At 39.0% G+C, this 20,181-nt stretch overlaps 2 protein-coding genes across 3 annotated transcripts in view; one reads left to right on the top strand and one right to left on the bottom strand.

Annotated features, from left to right (window-relative positions):
* Positions 1–1,773: 1,773 nt before the first annotated feature.
* LOC143857143 (Pentatricopeptide repeat (PPR-like) superfamily protein) lies at positions 1,774–5,690 on the bottom strand. The gene has a single exon (XM_077367462.1). It carries the CDS (start codon positions 5,450–5,452, stop codon positions 3,245–3,247), a length of 2,208 nt encoding a protein of 735 aa, XP_077223577.1. The 5' UTR covers positions 5,453–5,690; the 3' UTR covers positions 1,774–3,244.
* Positions 5,691–7,746: 2,056 nt separating this feature from the next.
* Positions 7,747–20,181, top strand: part of LOC143857164 (nucleolar/coiled-body phosphoprotein) — a 31,169-nt gene continuing 18,734 nt past the window's right edge. The window contains exons 1-3 of one of the 2 annotated variants that reach the window (XM_077367546.1): positions 7,747–8,020; positions 8,893–9,188; positions 9,301–9,390. In XM_077367546.1, the coding sequence (XP_077223661.1) occupies positions 7,855–8,020; positions 8,893–9,188; positions 9,301–9,390 (552 nt within the window). In that variant the 5' untranslated portion in view covers positions 7,747–7,854. The remainder of the gene's footprint in view (positions 8,021–8,892; positions 9,189–9,300; positions 9,391–20,181) is intronic. The other variant, XM_077367547.1, reaches the window with a different exon arrangement.

The following is a 20,181-nucleotide window of genomic DNA, read 5'->3' as shown; positions in this document are numbered from 1 at the left end:
TCAATCCATAAATGGATCTCTGGAACTTGCACACCTTTTGATTACCCTCTTCAGTAGCCTCAAAATCCTCTGGCTGGACCATATAAATATCTTCCTAAATGTTTTCATTCAAGAAGGCAGTTTTGACGTCCATCTGCCAGATTTCGTAATAATAATGTGCAGAGAAAGCTAGTAAAATCATAATAGACTTTAGCATGGCTAATGGTGAGAAGGTTTCCTCATAGTCAATATCAGCCTTTTGAATGTATCCCTTCGCCACTAGGTTAGCCTTATAGGTCTCCACCTTTCCATTAGGGTCCTTCTTCCTCTTGAAGATTCATTTGCATCCAATGGGTTTAATACATTTAGGTGGATCAACAAGAGTCCAGATCTTATTGGAATACATTGAGTCCATTTCGAATTTCATAGTGTCCATCCATTTTCCTGCATCGATGTCTAACATCACCTCTTTGTAGTTAAGGGGATCTGTATCTTCTGTATTTACTTCACCCAAGTAGACAAGTCTATCGGGTTGTCTGACCTCCCTACTAATACGTCGAAGTGTTGGAATATGTTTAGTGGGTACTTGCTCAATTTCCTTATATCTCTCTATTGGATTTTCGGGTTGCTCTTCTAAGGCAATCCTATCATTTCCGCTCGCATCTTGAATGAACTCTTCTTCTAAGAATGTGGCATTCTGGCTCACAAAACAGTTTTACTCACCAGGGTTATAAAACATGTAACCCTTTGTTTCCTTAGGATATCAAATAAAGAGACACCTATTGGTTCGTGCATCCAACTTTTCAACACCTATCTTTTTAACATGGGCAGGACAACCCCATATCCTCATATGATTCAATGCGGGTTTTCTGCCCGTCTATATCTCATATGGAGTCCTTGGTACTGATTTAGTTGGGACTCGATTAAGGATGTAGAGCGTTGTTTCTAAGATCTTCAAATTGTCTTTCAACCGAAGAAAACATCATTAAAGAATTCAATGAGATGAGAGAGTTATGGTCTGTTTAGTAAAACATAGAGGTATTAAGTAAAACATCTATAACTCTCTCATTTTAAGTCCAAATCAAATGAAATCAGTCTCTATCAGCTCATCTTGAATTTTTCTTTCAAACGCACATTCATTTTGATTTACAATTGCCAACATGAAATGCATGCGAGATATTATCATTACTTAGAACTGGACACTTGGTGTGGATCTGTATATAACATGTTGACAAGGAGAACAGTAACGTTTTCGGAAATATGGTCGTAGTAATTGCAGGTAATAAGAATGAGGTTAGATACATTCTAATAGTCTCCATAGGTATTTACAGTTCTCCCATTAATATATAGATATTAGATCATGATCTTCTTTCAAGTATGTTCCAGGAGAGAATACTTTGATACATTGCAAAGGGAAGAAAGGCATACTATCCTTGTGTCATGGGTCTACTTTATGATATCATGGGAGTTATGCTTTGGTTATTCATAACCAATCCTGCTAAGTTTAAGCCAAGATCCAACCATTACACATCTGTGACTTGTGTTTACATCACATTCTCCATTCTCAAATACATCTTACTGGTAAAAATGAACTTTCTGATAAGCATTAATACACTCAAATCTGTGTTACAGGTAAAAAATTCCCAAAGACAACTTACATTGACAAGAAATAGATGAAAACAGTCCATAAGCTCCATGTGAAAAAATCCATGAAAATGTCAGAAACATATATTATGAGGACGGCAAGCATCTAAATAAGTTCACTTCCTTTAATTGCTGATAGTATAATGTATCTTTCCTTCGAGGGTAAGTAGTACAGAAAAATTTCCTTTCAGTTAGAGATTAGAGTCCAAGAGAGCTAACCATACATTCAAAAAGATAATTTCTATAGTTTGTTACTCTCAGAAATATGTTATGCCTAACACTGATTAAAGCAAGTAATCCAGAAACCCATCCAAAAAATAAATCCAACAAATTACACCTAAAAGCTCTTTGAGCTGATCCATTAACTCAGATCCAAGCACGAGCCTACCAACAAACTTCTGCCACGATCTGGAAGGAAAATTTTGGCAAGCCACAACCCAAATTCATAAGCATATTTAACCATATGTCTGCTTATGCTTTTAAACAGAAAATAAAGAAGTGAACATCTCAGTCAATGAGAATTCAAGAGTTAATAAAAGAATAGCAAAAACTAGAAGAGGATATTAGGAATCATTGATGCTTTTCGCTGATACTTCGTGAGTGAAAAAGATATCTAACATTTTCCTTCTTCGTTAGCACATTAAATGTGTAAAGGCAGTATGTCTTTGCTAAACCTAGAAAACATGTGTGCTGCTCTCCTTTTCTGTATTTTTAACTCATAACTTCTCCACTTATTTCATTGATTTAGAAATAAAGTCCCATAGCTCAAATCCTAATCTGCACGTTGAACATTGGGTCCGAACGCCAGATTTGGATTTAGAATCTCAAATCCAACTCCAAACCCAAGGGCTATCCAAATGGGTCCTAAGTTCCTTACCCAAAGAAGATTTACAAAAAAGGACCTCCGTGCTCCTCAAAGTACGATGTTTGAGATCCTGCGAACAATTCCAAATCATAATACCCACAGATTCCTGATTACACACTGGTCCACCTCCGATTTCCTTTTGTGAATTTATGAGATATGGTGGCAGTGAGGATTGGAATTGCTTGATCTTCTGAAATCCCCATGTAGGATGTAGTCCTTTGTCAGTCATCGTACTGCTTTGAGGGTCTCCCTCAATCCATAAATAACCTGGAGAAGGATGATCCCAAATCTCAGGAACCTATACATCCATAAACTTTTCTTTTTTTTCTGATAACAAATCCTTTTTTTGTTATAAAGATATGTTTCTTATTCTACTCGGCACATATGCAAATGCAAATCAAAGATCTTTAAGCGAAAAATCCGGGAGAATGTTTCTGTTCCCTTTCCATTCTTGTTCTCAACTCAACTTAGCCTTTCCATTCTTGTTCTGTATATGCTAAAACTTCATGTTCGTGAGCTCAGCCTTTCAAAGCATACATGCAGCTATGGAACTCCAGAACATTCAATCAGAAAAAATCAGGTCATCACAACACCCAAGTATGAACCTTCTCAAACATTAGTTTCAGGTCACTTGAAAATTCCCATATCTGACAAGTATCAGAAAACCCATCCATATTTGGTAAAGACCAATTACATGAGCACGGTTTAGCAATACATGCCATGAATTGGTTTAGAGGCTCTAATATCGAATGCAATTCAGGTCAGCCTTTTAGTGGTTTGTTCAGGAAGCTTGTCAATCCCTCTAGAGATCCTTTCCGACAAATCAGAAACTAAGGAATACTTGTTGTTGTTGTAACAAGCATTCATGAATGCTGCAAAAGTTATTTGGTCTACATTGGGTTCTTTATCTAGCAGTTTACCGAAAAAAAGAGCTGCTAGGTCTGCCTTCCCTTCGCTACAAAGCTTTCTGACTAGGATTTTTGCTGTTCGAATCCATGGCTTCTTTTCCAATCTATCCAATAGAGTCATGGCAATTACAGCCTCCTCCTCCTTGCAATATTCATAAGCGATGGTCACAGAAGTAACTTCACATGGTGATAATCCTTTATCTATCATGGTCTCAAACAATACACGGGCCTCTGCCAGTTTGGACTCTTTACAAAGCCCACTTATCAAAGCACCATAAGCAACAGAATCTGCTACACAACCTTGCTCAATCATTCTCTCAAAGACCTTCAAAGCAAAGCTCGCATTCCCATCCCTACAGTAACCACATATCATGGAAGTATATGTTTCCTTGCTTGGAACCAAACCGAGTTTAATAGCTTCACCCAAGAGCCTCTCACTGTCCCCCATTTTCCTTTGCTTGCAAAATGCAGAAATTATTGTGGTATATGTATGCATATCAGGCCGGCAACCGACTTTAATCATCTCATCAAATAACTCCATGGCCCGCTTAGTGTTGGACGTCTTGCAATGCTCGCTGATAAGAATTGTATATGTGATTTGATCTGCCTGTAACCCACGGGCAATGCCCTTTTGAAGCAATCTATAAGCCTCTCCAACTTTTCCCTTCTTGCAGAGGCCATTGATGATTGAATTATAAGTACAAATATTGGGAATACAACCTTCTCCAATCATTCTATCCATCAATTCACATGCCCGATTGAAATCCCCATCTTTACAGTACCCATCAATGAGAGTAGTATATGTATTAGTATTTGGAACCAATCCTTGTTCTTGCATTCTTGACAACAACATCTCGGCTCGATTCAACTTATTCTCCATACAATATCCTCGGATCATTGCGGTGTAGGTATGCACATTAGGCTTGTAATTATTACTGCGAACAAGCTTCAAAAATAACCTAAACGCCTTCTCTGTCCATCCCTTCTTGCAGAGCCCATCGATCAGCGAAGTGTGAGTATACACATTTGGCTTCTGACCTCTCTCTACCATTTTCTCCAAAACTTCAAACGCTTGTTTCACGCTGCCTCTCTTGCACAACCCATTAATAAGAGCAGTGTAATTGATCACATTTGGATAAGAAGTAGTCTGGGACATCTTCTCAAGGAGTGCAAATACCCTCCCAACATAACCCTTTTCACAAAATGCTTCCACGATCACGGTACAAGTGACATTATCCACAGTAAAACCTCTATCCATCACTTCTACAAGCAACTTCTCTGCCTTTTCAATGAGCCTAATTTTACAGTATCCAATGATCAATGTCTTGAAACTACAATAATCAGGAGAAAGTCCTCTCCCGGACATTTCCACAAACACGTGGTCTGCGAATTCGATGAGACCCAATTCAACAGCAATCTGCAGAGTGAAATTCATTGTGCGGACACTGAGAGGTAGCCCTTGATTTTGCATTTCTATGACCATATCAATGGCCTCCTTTAGCTTCCCAATTTCTGCGAAATTCTTCACCATAAGCCTCATGACTTGATGGGCTCTCTCCAAACAGTTAGATTCTACCAAAGAACCTGCTGTCATCAAATACAAGCGCATGAAATGGCGGAATTCGACCCGGCAAATGGCCCATTCCAAGAAGCTCAATGCAACCATAGGCCCCGCCTTCCCCACAAGCATGGCGGAGACTGTAACAGCCTGTTCAGGGCTCAAATTGGGATTGATTTGAAGAGAGAGGAGCCTGGTGTCGCCATTTTGGTAGCATTGATGTACTAAATGAGAGGTTTTTGTGACTGTTCCAGATGAATTTTCAGTAGAGAATATATCTCTGTTACTGAAATGGATGTTGGATTGAATGTACATATTCTCCTCTCTGGGAGAATGGTGGATGGGAACATTGCTAGTTCTAGATGGGTCGTGGAGAAAATCAATTTCATGATATAGGGAGAGTGAACGAGTGAAAATGAGTAAAGATTTTTGACATATTTTAGTGGAAAATGAAACAAGAGGGAGATGGGTGAGTGAATATCGAACAATTGAAGCCATTGGGCTTCAGAATTCAAATCAAGGAGAATTGAATAAATAAGCAAAGTATGGACAGCATAGCGGATAGGATATCTTTGGGTAAATATTAAGATCACAAACATTTTCGGTGGGCAAAGAGCTAAACATCCTTTTTTATGCAGGTAAGTGGGATTAAACCTCCGATCTCAAGGTTGAAAGGATAGCCCTAACAGATTGGGCCAGCTGCTCAACCCCAAATAGAGTTTTTATCATTTTAAAGGAATATGAGATTGTGGGGACAATTGTTCATAGACCTACTGATTTAATTTCATAACATAGGTGTAAATGGCTAAAATTTGTGAAGATCTTCTGCTTGGACAATCCTAGGACTTCGATTCGCTGCATGGTGGGGGCCATCAAAAGATGGCTTCTATAAAGGGCAGCCCAGCGCACGAGGATCCCGCCATTGCGGGGTCCGGAGATGGCTAGATGTATTGGAGCCTTATTCCTGCATTGCAAAGAGGCTGTCGAACCCACGACCATTAGGTCACAATCGAGCAACCTTACCGAGTTACCGTTGCACCAAGGCTAAAAGAATGGCTTCTATCATTTAGAAAAGGGGAGTGAAGATCGACCCCCTAATATGATAAATCGACTCCCCATGTGTCTCTCTCTCCTCTAGGATAGAGAGAGAGAAAGAGGAGAGAGATAGACACATGGGGAGTCAATTTATCATTTTGGAGGGTCGATTTATCACTGCCGTTTAGAAAATGTGTTTTTACTTGGTGTATGCCAGTATAGTCCAATGTTATTTTAAAAGTACTATACAGATGACACCTTAGGATGATCCTAACTGTTAGTTTGATGTGCCACAATGTAGATAGGTTGTCCCTCTAAAATCATTCCATAGGATGATCCTAGCCCTCCGATTAGGGTCATACTATGGAAATGAATTTTGGGCCACAACCTATGTACGTTTGGCCCATCAAATGGATGGTTTGGATCATCCTAAAGTGTTGGCCACACAGTACTTTTTAAAAAATACTGAAATATATTGATTATTTTATATTGTGTAAGCTCGTATAGTCCAGCATTTTTCAAAAACTACCATACGACTTACACCATAGAATGAACCAAACCGTCCATTTGATGGGCCACAACGTAAATAAGTTATGGCCAAAAAATCATTTCGATCAGATGATCCCTGAGGGCTAGGATCATCCAATGGAAATGGTTTTTGGGCAGCAGCTTATTTACGTTGTTGACCATCAAATTGACGGTTCGGATCGTCCCATGGTGTGGGTCATACAGTACATTTTGAAAAATACTGAAATACTGGTTGACACCATATAAAATGGTAAATGTTATCAGCACAACCATATTTTGATATTTTTCACAAACCATCTTGTCTATCTCTCTCTCTCTAACCCAGAGGAGAGAGAAAGAGAAATAGTGGGTCGACTTAAGATATTTGGGGGTTGATTTATCACTGCCATTTAAAGAGTTGTCAAAACTCAAAGGCTCTGTTCACTTGCGTTCCCAGGAAAGCAAATCCCTGGAAACAGACTCCTTTTTTCTTGACAAGACCTTGACAAGACATAATTCTGGTGTTCACTTGCTTCCCTGAGAAAATAACAAGCCTGGGTGGAATATGTCAAATAATGACATGGAATTGCCAAAAATGACGTGGAAATGTCTCTTTTCTTACTAGTGTGGGAAACCAAATCCCATTATTTTGGTCGGATTTGCTTTCCCGGGAAAACTAGTGATAAAAGGTGGGCAAGCAGTTTCTTGGGAAACATTTTCCTGCATAGATCCTGCGCACGTGAACAGGCGCGGGAAACCTTTTCCTACACAGTTTCCTTGGATTTCTTTTCCTAATGCCACGTCAGAATCCCGGGAAACCTTTTCTTTTCCTTTCCCGGAAAAACAAGTGAACAGAGCCAAAAGGTTATTTCATTTCCCAAAATTGCTCTCACAAGCCGATTAAAGAATAAAAGACATCTGGGTTTCTGTAAATATCAAAATATGTTTGTCACCATAAAATTTGAGGGAAATGATATCACCGCTACCGCATTTTGATGATCGCACTTCTCACCTTATTAAAAAGTCACGGTATGACCCTCACCATAGGATGATCCAAACCGTCCATTACATGGGCCACAGCAAAAATCATTTCCACAGGTTGATCCTAACCCTCCAATCTAAGAGGGACTGATCGAAGGGTTAGGATCATCTAATGGACGGTTTGGATCATCCTATGGTACGGGTCATACAGTAACTTTTTAATAAGGTGAGGAGTGCGATCATCAAAATAAAGTAGTGGTGATATACTTAATTTTGTATTTGTGAAGGCGAGATAGCATATTAGCATATAATCGAGTAAAGGAGGCGAAAGGTAAAGGGGAAGAGAAAACAAACGAGCTTTCGATCCTCTGATATCAATGGCGGATAACCTATTTCTAGGGTTACCACCTCCTTCTGCAACTCCTCCTCATCCAGTTACAGAACAACCTCCGCCGGCCATTAAAACAAAATCTTCTCCCGCTCCGGCACCTGTTCTCAAGAGTGTTCTCAAGCGAGACAAGCCTTCTGAACCTCAGGCCCAAGGCACGTGATCTTGTTATTTTTCTTGCAAAACATCTAGGGTTTTTATGTACTTCCATTTGAATTCATTAATAATAAGGTTTACATTACTCTTTTGATTGTAATTTAACCCAATTTTGGCATGTTACGTCTGTGCTTTTTGCTTCAACTTTACTAGTCTTTGATATGATTTTTAGGCCCTGTTTGGATTGAAAATTTTTTCTTGAGAATTTTTTTTGTTTTCACAATTTAGAGGGAAATGATACAATTAGGGTTAATTTAGAAGGATAATCTATAGAAAAACTGAATAGGGCTGGTTCGAATTATATTTTTTCTTGCGTAAAAAAGTAGGAAATTTTTAAAATATTTTTCCTTTCCAAATTTTTCCTGAAAATTCTTGCAATCCAAAGAGGGCCTTGGGGTTCATAAGGGTTTCAGGGTGATTCTCTCATATGATTTATATGTTCTGATTATGAAAATTGGGAAATGAAATCAGCACAACCATGTTTTAATAATTTCACTAACTCAGCTTGTATTTTCTTTTCTAATTGGCTTGTGAAAGCTATTTGGGAACTGTAATATAATCTTTTACAGCTCTTAAAATACTAAAAGACAAGATAGGCCAGTGCAATTATTCAAACATGGTTGTGCTGATATCATTTCCCTGAAAATTTATATCTGCATGAAATTTGAGAAATTTCACGTCAGTTTAATAATCTATCATCATCGTCTAATCACCTGCATTGACATAAAATTTCATGTCCTTGTTTATCTTTATTAGTTTTTCTCATCTTTTTGTGTATTTCAATGTCGATATTTATCAGATTAATCAGTTTTATGATCAATGAACAGAAATTCTTTCCAAAATTTAAATTTTGGTTTTTGTTGTTACTCAGCAGCGGGTACTTCAGTACCAAAGCGTCTGAGATTTAAAACTACCATGGATGCGAGCGAAACACAAGTCATAGAAGCAATGCAAAAGATTGCATCACACATCAAGAATCCAACCAAGTTTGGGAAAGCCTCGAAGCTCGCCCTACAGCTAATCCAGGCAGGCAGCATTAAGCAAGGAACTAGTGATAGTTTTTTTGCTATACTAGAAGCTGCAATGTCTTCACCTTTGACGTGCACAGAGCCTTCACTGAGAGCAGATTATCAGGCATTGTTCTCAGCCGCCCAAGACGTAACAGATGTATATGGTTTTCCCTTTTGGGTGTACATTTGCAGTACTCATTTTCTTAATAGAGTGTAAGAGATTTGTTGTGTTGGGTTTATTCTTACCTTACTATGTCGTTTGCTTGCAGTGCTTTAGTAAGCCGCAAAAAAATCAGTTGGCTTCATGGACCATTCGGGCAGTGGTGGCAAATGATCTATACACGGATGACAGCTTCGTGGTAAGTTTTTGTTTCTAGTAGACTGTGATAAAATGCAGAAATCTATGCATTTAATAAAGTATCAAATGCAATGCATAGTGTGAAAAAATGACCCTGTGCACTTCTATCACAATCAGACACGTCTACCGCTAGTTGCCATTAAATAGGTGCCTTGTTACCTATCAAGTGAAAAAAATAAGAAGAAATGATTAGCATTTTAGCATTCAGTTGTGCTTTTTATGATTTCGATTCCCGCTCTGGCAACCTTGAGTAGGATTCTTCCCTGGGAGCCTTCGATTCCCGCTTTCGATTCCCGTTTCGATTCCCGCTTTCGATTCCCGCTCTGGCAACCTTGTGCTATATTCCAAAGTTCTATTCCTTTTGCTTGCTTTGCGCTTTCACATTCAAATCCATTTTTTAAATTTTGATAGAATTAGGGAGGTATCAGTTCGTTCCAAATGGCTCACTATTAGCATCAGATTGACATTCTCTACATTCTCCTTTTCTTTTGTATCTCACCAAAGGATCCTTGGTATCTCACTAAAGAAGAAGAAGATGAAGAAGTCTTTTCTCCAAGAAACTCCAAATATCAAATAGGAAATGAATGTAGTGTTCTTTCTTCCAAACCCAACAGAAAGTATATATCAAACAAATAAAAAAACCCCAAGGATTAAACTACTCCTTTCTAAGGACTTAAAGACTTGCTTTTTTTTGAATGGCTAAGAGATAAATTTTATTAAAAGAAGAAGGGGGCCTGCGATTGAGATGGTTGAGGATACAAGAAAAGATACAGAAATGAAATACAAGAGAAAGGATAGCCAAGGAGGAAGAAAATAAAAAATTTCCAAGGCATCCCTCCCGACCCCTCCGCGAGCGTGCCTGCCTCCATTGGCTGATCTTTTAATATGATGAAATCTTACACCAAACCAGCTTTTCTCTCCTGGATCTCATCTATCAAATCATCAAACCTCCAGGGATGAGAGCAATTACCATCCAACCACCTGATATTACATTTAATGAATCTCGCTCAACAATGCCTTCGTCCCCTATTCTGTTGCCTTGTAAGGCCGATCTTAGTTCAAGATTCATAGGAGTCTTTAACCCCAATTGGCCTAGAAAAGGCCCATCTGGTCATTCCCCTATCATCCCTTAGAACACTCTCAATATCGTCCGGCCTCGGATTGCCCAAACTTGACCCGTCAAAATTGAATTTTAGGAAGTCTTGAGGAGGAGTCCAATGCTGACAGGAAGGCTCTTTTCTGTCACTGGTAACGTGCATCTCCCGCCAACATCTCCATAAATCAGATTAAGAAATGAACCTAAAGCAAGGGAGGATCTTTACCGAAGAGCTGGATAAGGAAATGACTTTGATGAACAAATAGTTAGAACTTTTTTATACTCCTCTAAATATTCTCTCATTTCTTTCCTTCAAAAAATAACCCATAGCACCGCCATAAAAACTACACGCCACAAGATCCTCCCCTTGCTCCCCCATGGGTCAAAGGAGATCAACCATATGAGCCGGAAAGACCCACTGAATGCCGAATGTCGCATGAATCCTATTCCAAAAATATGTAGAAAAACCTGCATTGTAAAATGATGTGGTCCACTGTTTCTCTCGCTTGAATGCAAATGGAACAATGATTGATGATAATCATTTCTCCTTTCCGCATAAAGTCCACTGTCTGAATCTTGGATTGGAGTGCTGACCAACCAAAAGCACACACCCTGGGAGGAGCTGGGATGTGCCGCACTTTGGCAAATTGAGGATAAAAGTGATTAGGAAGAAGATTGTGGTAAAATTATTTAACAATGAAAGATCCCGATGAGCACCATATCCAAACCCTCTTATCTTTACCTGTCCTCTTGAAATAGCATGATTCCATAATGTTTAATAGCCGAGCAAACTATCAATTTCCCAATAAAAAAAGTTACTTCGAAATTTGATATTCCAGGACACTCTACCCTCCGCCCAGTGCATATAATCCTTGACCAGGGCATTCTTATCCATCACATTCACAAAAAGGTTAAGAAAAGCCACTGATAGAGGAGGGCTATCACACCGGTTGTCGAGCCAATACTTTATTCTATCTCTAGTGTATACTCTGAATCTAATCCCTGATCAAATTTTTGCTTTAGCTTTCAAATATTGCTCCAAACTGTCGACCCACTACATCTATCGCAATCATCTAAGAACCAGTTGCCAGGAAGGGCACCGTATTTACTTTCAATGACTCTAGTTCACAAAGAGAATCTTTCCTCCCCAAATCTCCAGAACTATTTCCCAAGGAGAGCCTCATGCATACCTCTCAAGCGGTGGATGCCTAATCCCCCAGACTTAACTAGCTTACAAATGTCCTCTCAATTCACATGATGGAGTTTTCTTTTTTCATCACTTCCTCCCTCACCGGAAGTTTCTCTGAATCTGTTTGATTCGATTAATGACACTTATAGGGAATCTGAATACTGAAACAAAGTATTTCGGTATATTAGAAAGCACTGCTTTGACTAAAGTAATTCTTCCTCCCATAGATACCAGCCCACGCTTCCAAGAGTCCAATCTTTTTTCCACCCTTTCAACTATTGGATCCCACACTTGCCAATTGGGCCTACCAACACATAATGGCAAACCGAGGTAAACGAAATGGTCAATTGAGCATCGAAGGATCCCGGCTAATAATTCCGTTTCACTACTAGAGGTGTGAATGCCCAACAATATGGACTTTCGAAATTTAGATATCTGCCCAGTGACAACTTCATAGCATCTCAAAACTTTTAGGTTCAACACCTTTTCAATGTCAGCCACACTTAATATAAGTGTATCATTTGCAAATTGAAGATGTGTTATTTCTATTTCCAAGGCCTCAATCTTGAACCCCTAAATGATGCCACAATTTCTGCCTTTCTCTAACATCCTGCTCAAAGGGTCAAAGTTTATGCAACTATTAAATACAAGAATGGAAATAACGAATCACCTTGTCTCAACCCGCAGGATGATTTGAAAAAGCCTTTTGGTGAGCCATTTATCATGATAGAAAACCATGCGGAAGAAGACACACACTTCATTATCACCACCTGGTACCAAACTTCATCCTGCCCCCATTAGATAGTCCGGACAGTTCGAGTCCACCTGACCATAGGCTTTTTCCATACCAAGCTTACAGATAACTCCTTTTCCCCCAGATTTATGATAAAAGTCGATAACTTCATTGGCAACCAAAACACTATCTAAAATTTGTCTTTCTTGGATGAAAATGGACTGAGCATTGGAGATGACTTTGGGTAAGATCTTTTTTACTTTCTCTGTTAAGACTTTAGGCAAGAGTTTATCGATACATCCCACAAGACTTATGGGTCTGAATTCCACGACAATAGATTCTCAAAGAACAATAAATGTAGCCCTAATACCTTTATCTAGTTCCAATCCTTCATAAAAGAACCTTGAAAAAGTTGATTATATCAACTTTAACTACCTCCCAACAACTCTGTACTTAAAGACTTGCTCCCACATAAATTCTCGTAATGCATGCGTGGGGCCTATTTAAAACAGTCGTAACTCAAAGAACATAAGCTATTTTGATGTAAAAAGACTCTAATACCCCCTATGACTTGAAAAGACTTAAATAACACTCTAAAAGCTAAATAAAACTCTTTTAACACTAATGATGTGACCCTTCTTCTTAATTCTTCATGTCATCTTCGATGGTCTCTCATCACACATTCAACTAGAAAATTTGCTGCTTCAAACTCTAGATATTCCCGGAGGCTCCTTTAAAGATCCAATTATTTATTTCCATCTGGATCACCCAAATGGAAGCTAGTACAACGAGGCTCCGCAATATCTGACCCCTTGTAGGCCACCGAGTAATGTATGATTCCTCAAAAAGATCATCAATGCTTGCATGGGGGTGCTACTTGGGTCGGGCTCAACCCAAACCTGTCGGGTTCAACCCAATTTTTTCTCAGGTTGGTTGGTGCTTGCTCGGGTCAAGTTGGGTTTGGGTTGGAAAAAGGCAACCCGAATTCGGGTGGGTTATGGTTGAGGCGTTGGGCAAAACCCGACCCAAAATAAAACCCGACTTTCTTTTTTTTATTTATCGTTTTTACTTTTTTAAATGTAATATATAAGAGATATAACATTTATTAAATACCTAACACATCCCTTCCTATCATTTAGTAAAATCCCTATCGCATCCTTTTCTAACCGTGGTATAAAACCCAGCCATTCAGAAAAAAGGGATGGTATAAAACCCAAAACTCTTAAACCTAATCACATCTCCCGACTCTCTCCCTTCCTGTACCTCTCGACAGACTACCTCTCGTTCTCTCTATCCCTTTTCTCCTTGAAACCTTTCAAGTCAACAAGGCATCCTACAAGGAGTGCAAGGAGATTCTTTTAAAGTAGGGAAATCTGATCATTTGAGAGCTTTGGCTTGTTGCAATCATTTCGTTGCTTACGATTTGAATAATTAGAAGGGAACCAAACGATTTGTCTTCAATACTCGTGTGAGTATGGTTTTGTTTTGGTGGGAAATAGAGTTGTTTTTCTTTTCCAATCTTAGAAATCACTTCTGGGTTTTTATCTTGTGTTCTTTTGATAGACGGTGAGCACTGGCTAAGAAGTTTTAGTGGTTGTAACCTGGATTTTCTGTTTCGAGACATGGAAATCTTTCCTTGGTTATTCTCATTTCTGTTACTTTAATCGGGAGTGAACATTGGCAAAGATGTTTTAAAGCTGGAAAATTGGCTTTTGTGTTTCCAATCTTTGAAAGCTTTTCTTGGTTTTTCTGCTTTCTTTTCTTAGGAATCGTGGGTGAGCTGTGATTGAGATGTTTAATGGTGGGAAAGTAGATGTTTTAATGGTGGGAAAGTGGATTGTTTTCCAATGTCTTTTAATTTTTTCTCCATTATGTTTTTAAAACCACAGGTGAACTATTTTCCTGTTTCCTTGTTTGTCTCTATGATTTCATACTGAGGTTAGGGTTGAGTGACCGGGTTGGGTTCGGGTTCAGGTTGAGCGGGTTCGGTTCAGGTTGTGGCACCACTCAGGTTGAGGCTTGGGTCGGGTTAATCTTCGGGTTAATCTTGGAGATTTCCTCTTCTCTCAATCAAAGATTCATCGCGTCGTATAGAATTTTAGTTTAAAGCACATTTTTCTCTGCATGACACAAGTCCTTGCTATCGCCTAAGTTCGAAACTAATGGAAAACCAATATGAAACTTGGATAATTTAATTCAATATAGAATTTCAAAATTATAAGGATGTGATGCAGGATGACCGAAGGTTGAACTGATTTTTCTCTCCGACACCAAATTAGAGAATGGGTCTATAGAAGGGACGCTAGGGGTTAAAAAGAATGGGTAAAAATTAGGTTTTTGTTCCTAAAATATGTTATGAGATTGGAAAAATATTGCTACTAAGGTTTAGGGAAGGTTAAGAATGCCGCAGACATATGCTGGGAGGTTTTCGAAAGATGCCGGGAAGTTGTAAAATGAGTTTTTGGGTAAAACGAGATAGAAGCGGGATAGAGATGTGTTTGAATGATGTTTCTAAGGTTGGAATAATTTTTCAATAGGTATTTTGCGGTTTGTGTATAAGATGAGCGAAAAATAATGCAAGAGAGGTTTTCGGGTTCCTGGGAAGGTTTGTGTAAAAGATGAGGGAAAAATAATGCAAGAGAGGTTTTTGGGTTCCTGGGAAGGTGATTTATGGGAAAAATCAGGAAAAAAAAACATGAAAGAGATAAATAGCAAGGTCGGAATCTCACCAACCAAAAACCCAAGGCATCACGCCACCATAGGGATGATTAAGGCATCACACCTTTGCAAGAGTAGACATCACATCCACACAAGAGGAAAAACTGCAAATCTTTTTATTCATCCATAGCATAACATACCATCCTTTTTTTTTTTTGAAAAGTGCCCTAAGGCTTACAATATTCCTATTGAGACCTGGAGATGCTTGGGTGATGTAGGTTGGTTAACTAGATTATTTAACAATATTTTGAAGTCTAAGAAGTTGCCTGATGAGTGGAGGAAGAGTACATTAATACCTATTTATAAGAATAAAGGGGATATTTAGAGTTTCACCAATAACGGGGAATTAAGCTAATGAGACACACCATGAAGCATTGGGAGAGGGCAATTGAGCATAGACTAAGAAAAGAGACTAAGGTGTCTGAGAATCAATTTGGCTTCATGCCCGGACGATCGACTATGAAAACTATCTTCTTGATTAGGCGGTTAATGGAGAGATTTAGAGAAAATAAAAATGACCTTCATATGGTTTTCATTGATTTGGAGAAAGCGTATGATAGGGTTCCCATGAGTGTTATGTGGTGGGTCCTTGAAAGGAAAAAAGTGCCTCAAAATATGTTGATGTGATTAAAGATATGTACGATGGAGCAGTAACCAGTGTCAGAACCATGGATGGCACGTCTAATGAGTTTCCAATTACAATAGGACTGCACCAAGGATCGGCTCTAAGCCCATATCTTTTTACGCTAGAGCTTACGGAGGGTATCTAGGATGAGGTGCCGTGGTGTATGTTATTTGCAGATGGCATGGTATTAATCGATGAAACCAAAGGAGAACTACTTTGGAATCCAAAGGTTTTAGACTGAGTAGGACTAAGACAGAGTATATAGAGTGCAACTTTAGTAATATAAGGAGGCAGGACGAGGATGTAGTAAATTTGACTGGACAGGAGGTATCTAAGAGGGATATCTTTTGATATCTTGGTTCAATTCTACATAAGGAGGGAGAGATTGAAGAGGATGTTAACTATAGAATAAGAGCAGGTTGGTCGAAGTGGAAGCTTGCCTCAGGAGTTCTGTGCGACTGTAACTTCCCTACCAAGTTGAAGGGAAAGTTCTATAAGACAACTGTACGGCTCATAATGTTGGGCCACCAAGAAGCAGCATGTGCATAAGATGAGTGTAGTGGAGATGCGAATGCTTTGATGGATGTGCGGACACACAAGGTTAGATAGAATTAAAAATGAAGACATTTGTAAAAAGGTGGGTGTGGCACCAATTGAGGAGAAGATGAGAGAGCACCGCTTAAGATGGTTTGGACATATCCAACGTAGGCCTTTGGATGCTCCAGTGAGAAGAGGCGACTCGTGCCAAGTTGATGGAGTAAAAAGAGCAACTTGGGTAGAAACAGTGAGGAAAGACTTGATAGCTAGGAACATAACAGAGAACATGACCTTGGATAGGATAGAATGGAAGAAAATGATCTACGTAGACAAACCCAACTAGAGTCAGTATTAGAGCCGGGTAGATTCCTTTCACCTTCTTCATGAAATTTTTCTAAAGGATTCATTTAGCCGACTCCAACTAGTTGGGGACAAAGGCTTTGTTGAGTTGAGTTGAGTTGCCCTAAGGCTTACAATATATAAGAAAGAAGAAGAGAACTAGAAAGTTCTAAAACCCTAAAGAAAAAACTAATTCTTCTGGACCAAAATATCCTTTTGCTTGCTTCCTACTCAAACATCCCGTAATACACAGGTGGGGCTTCTTTAAAACACTAATAACTCAAATAACTTAAGCTATTTTGATGTAAAAAGACTCAAATACCCCTACTATAACTTCAAGGACTTAAAAGACACCTTAAACACACTTAAAAATTAAAATTTGGTCCTACGATGGTCCCCATCATTTCCCCCGCTTGAAAAGATTCGACCCCCGAATATATTGATTGGCATGATGAGCGAAAGTTCTTCAACTGGAATCTTCGCACATTTCTCATACGGTTGTCCTTTCCAATGAACTAGGTACTTCCAACGCACAAGTAGCTTTAGGCAGCCATGTTGTTGGCTTTAAGTAGTGTAATCACCATGTGCGCTTTCGAAGGATCCCTGATGACGTGTCAGCTTAGGCAAAGAGAAACTTGGTTCTTTTGCTTCCTCAATTCTGCAGGCTTCTCCTTGTGTATCCTCGAGCAAGTAGTAATAATTTGGCTAGGGCCCAAACATTATGACCGATGACTTTCTTGGTGTAATCTTAAACTCCTGCTGACTATGTCGAGCGACTTTCCTCTTCCAGGCGTGTTGTATGACAGTTGTTGCTCTCTTGATTCTCATATAATATTCACGAATTAACTTCTATTGGAACCAACTTTGTATGACGGTTATGACTCTTGTTCGTTGTTTTAATTTCGTCTCTGCAAAGAAGGTATCAACAAAGGTTGTTCCGGCAAGATCTCCTGACTCTATGCAATTTGCGAAGTCTCTATGGCTAGAGGACGCGCATGAAAATCTTAGTAAATATGGCCCACGCAATCCAAGTGGGATGGCGATCTGTCAAATTTGACATTCAAGCCTTCCAACAATTCAACAGTTCGATCTTCAGTGCATCTAGATGACATGTTTCCACCCTAAGCTCTGATACCAAATTGATGCAGGACGGGTTTCTAGAAGGGATGCTAGGGGTGAAAAGGATGGGTAAAATTAGGTTTTGGTTCCTAAAATAAGTTATGAGATTAAAAAAATATTTCTTCTAGGTTTAGATCGGCGCAGACATATGCCGGGAGGTTTTCGAAGGATGTCGGGAAGCTCTAAAATTAGTTTTTGGGGAAAGCGAAAGAGGCACAAGGCATGAATGAGTTTGAATGGTGTTTCTAAGATTGGAGAATTTTTTTAAGGGTATTCTAGGGGTTTTGGGGTAGAAAATGGGTGAAAAAGAAAAATACAAAATAGGTTTTGGATTTCCAGAAAGTTGATATATGGGAGGAAAACTTTAAAAAAAGAGAGGAAAAGAAACATGAAAGAGAGATAGAAAGGAAGGTAAAATCTCACCAACCAAAACCCAAGGTATCAGACCAAGGGGTTCCTAGGCATCGCACCATAGGGAAGATTAAGGCATCACACCTTTGCAAAAGTAGACATCACATCCACACTAGAGGAAAAAACTTCAAATCTTTTCATTCATTCATAACGTAATATAGCCTTCTTTTTTTTGAAAAGTGCCCTCAGGCTTACAATATATAAGAAAGAAGAAGGGAACTAGAAAGTTCTAAAACCCTAAAGAAAAGCCCAATTCTTTTGGCCCAAAATACCCTCTTGCTTGCTTCGTACTAAAAAAATCCCGTAATAGACATGCGTCTTTGAAACACTAATAACTCAAATAACCTAAGCTATTTTGATGTACAAAGACTAATATCCCTACTATAACTTCATGGACTTAAAAGACACCTAAAACACACTTAGAAATTAAAATATGGCACTACGATGGTCCCCATCAAGATGTCTCTATGTTCAGGATTGCCTAAATAAGTTTAGAAGTCACTGTTATCAAATTGTTTCCATCCAGTAGCATACTCTGCCTGGGCATGGTGGTGAGCATGTAATGCATAGAATGTCTATCCTCAATCCATAAATTATCAGCAACATTTTCAGCCAATCTTCTAGCAAGGTTTATTTAGTCATGGATTCCAGAATGCAAGTTTCGATCGACCGTTTCATGTTTCTCCAACTTGTGGGTGGCGGCCTACTCCACTTGGACCTAGTTTCACACCAAGTATTTATCCTTGTGCACGTGAGAATGTTGCTTCTTCGAAATCTCTGGAAGACAGAATCACACTATTGCGGAATGCTACCACTGATTTTACATGCATTTTTCAACAGACATTGATGCAGGAGCATTCACCTAGCGAAGTTTACATGAGCAGCCCCTAACTACTCCTTAGTGTGTAGGTATTTTAATTTTGGGAAAATTACAGTTACATTCCCTCAATTATCTGACACATTCAACGATAACCCTGTAGTTTCAAACTCATCCCCCTGACTTTTCAATGTGTATAAGGTAGACCCCCTCTTTTGAAACACTATCAATGCTAATTAGGATCTCGTCTCTAGTCGGTCGACTAGAGAAAAGAGAATTTTCTCTAGTCCACTGACCAAAAAATAGTGGGCCCACATTGTTTGGATGATCCAAAGCATTCATTTGATGGGCCCTGACATAGATAGGGTGTGCCCAAAAAATCAGCTCCATAGGATCATCCTAACCCTTCGATTTGTGGATGGACTGTCAACTGAAGGGGTCTACCTTTTACACATTGAAAAGTCAGGGGGTGTAGTTGATGAGTTTGAAACTATAGGGTTATCGTTGAATGTGTCATAAAGTTGAGGGGGTGTAACTGTATTTTTCCCTTTAATTTTTGATTTGTGTGTATTAGCAAGGTAGGGGTACTTTAGCCATTTTAGTCTTTTCATGTCCATTTTAGGCATTTCTCATTAAGTAAAAGTAGTTTAGGGATTTCGCAGTTCTAATGGGCTATATAAAGCTTTTATTTCATTTTGTAGCTCAGTTTTTTGATGATTTGATTTGAAACTTAGGGTTTGAAGGGTTTTGTTAGAATTTTCTTCTAACTTGAGGGAAATCCCATGGTATTGAATTTGTGTAAGCAAGAGGTTTTACAAGCTTGAGTTACAAGCTTTCCTATCTTATTTCCCGGCCTTGATCCTTGTAGTTTGCAAGGGAAATCCTCATTTCTTTATCAAGTTGGGCATTCCGTTGCTCAGCCTTTCATTCGAATCAACTCAAATCAAGAAGAGATTACAGGCTCTGTTCTTTTATGTGCATGAGTGAAGATCTGTTCATGAGTTGTATTGCTGGAAATTTCAATTGAAGTAGGCTGAAATCTCAAACTTCTTGCTGAATTTTTCCTTCGTACTAGCATACCTTGTTCATCGAAGGAAATTAATCCAAGGAAATGGAGCAGAGATAGCGCTTATTGGTCGTGGATTCCATTGTTTCTGTTTGCTAAATTTTCAGTGGCATTTATGCATCGGTCATGTCAGAGTTCAATC

Source organism: Tasmannia lanceolata, unplaced genomic scaffold (genome assembly GCF_043159265.1).
Source record: "Tasmannia lanceolata isolate RefF3 unplaced genomic scaffold, GAP_Taslan_0.1 ptg000024l, whole genome shotgun sequence".
In the NCBI taxonomy this organism is placed as follows: domain Eukaryota; kingdom Viridiplantae; phylum Streptophyta; class Magnoliopsida; order Canellales; family Winteraceae; genus Tasmannia; species Tasmannia lanceolata.
The sequence above is the reverse complement of the archived record's forward strand: the minus strand, read 5'-3'. Positions and strand labels throughout refer to the sequence as shown.

Excerpts from the sequence above, each read along its gene's own strand:
- LOC143857143 (XM_077367462.1), bottom strand. The coding sequence starts at position 5,452 with ATGGCTTCAATTGTTCGATATTCACTCACCCATCTCCCTCTTGTTTCA.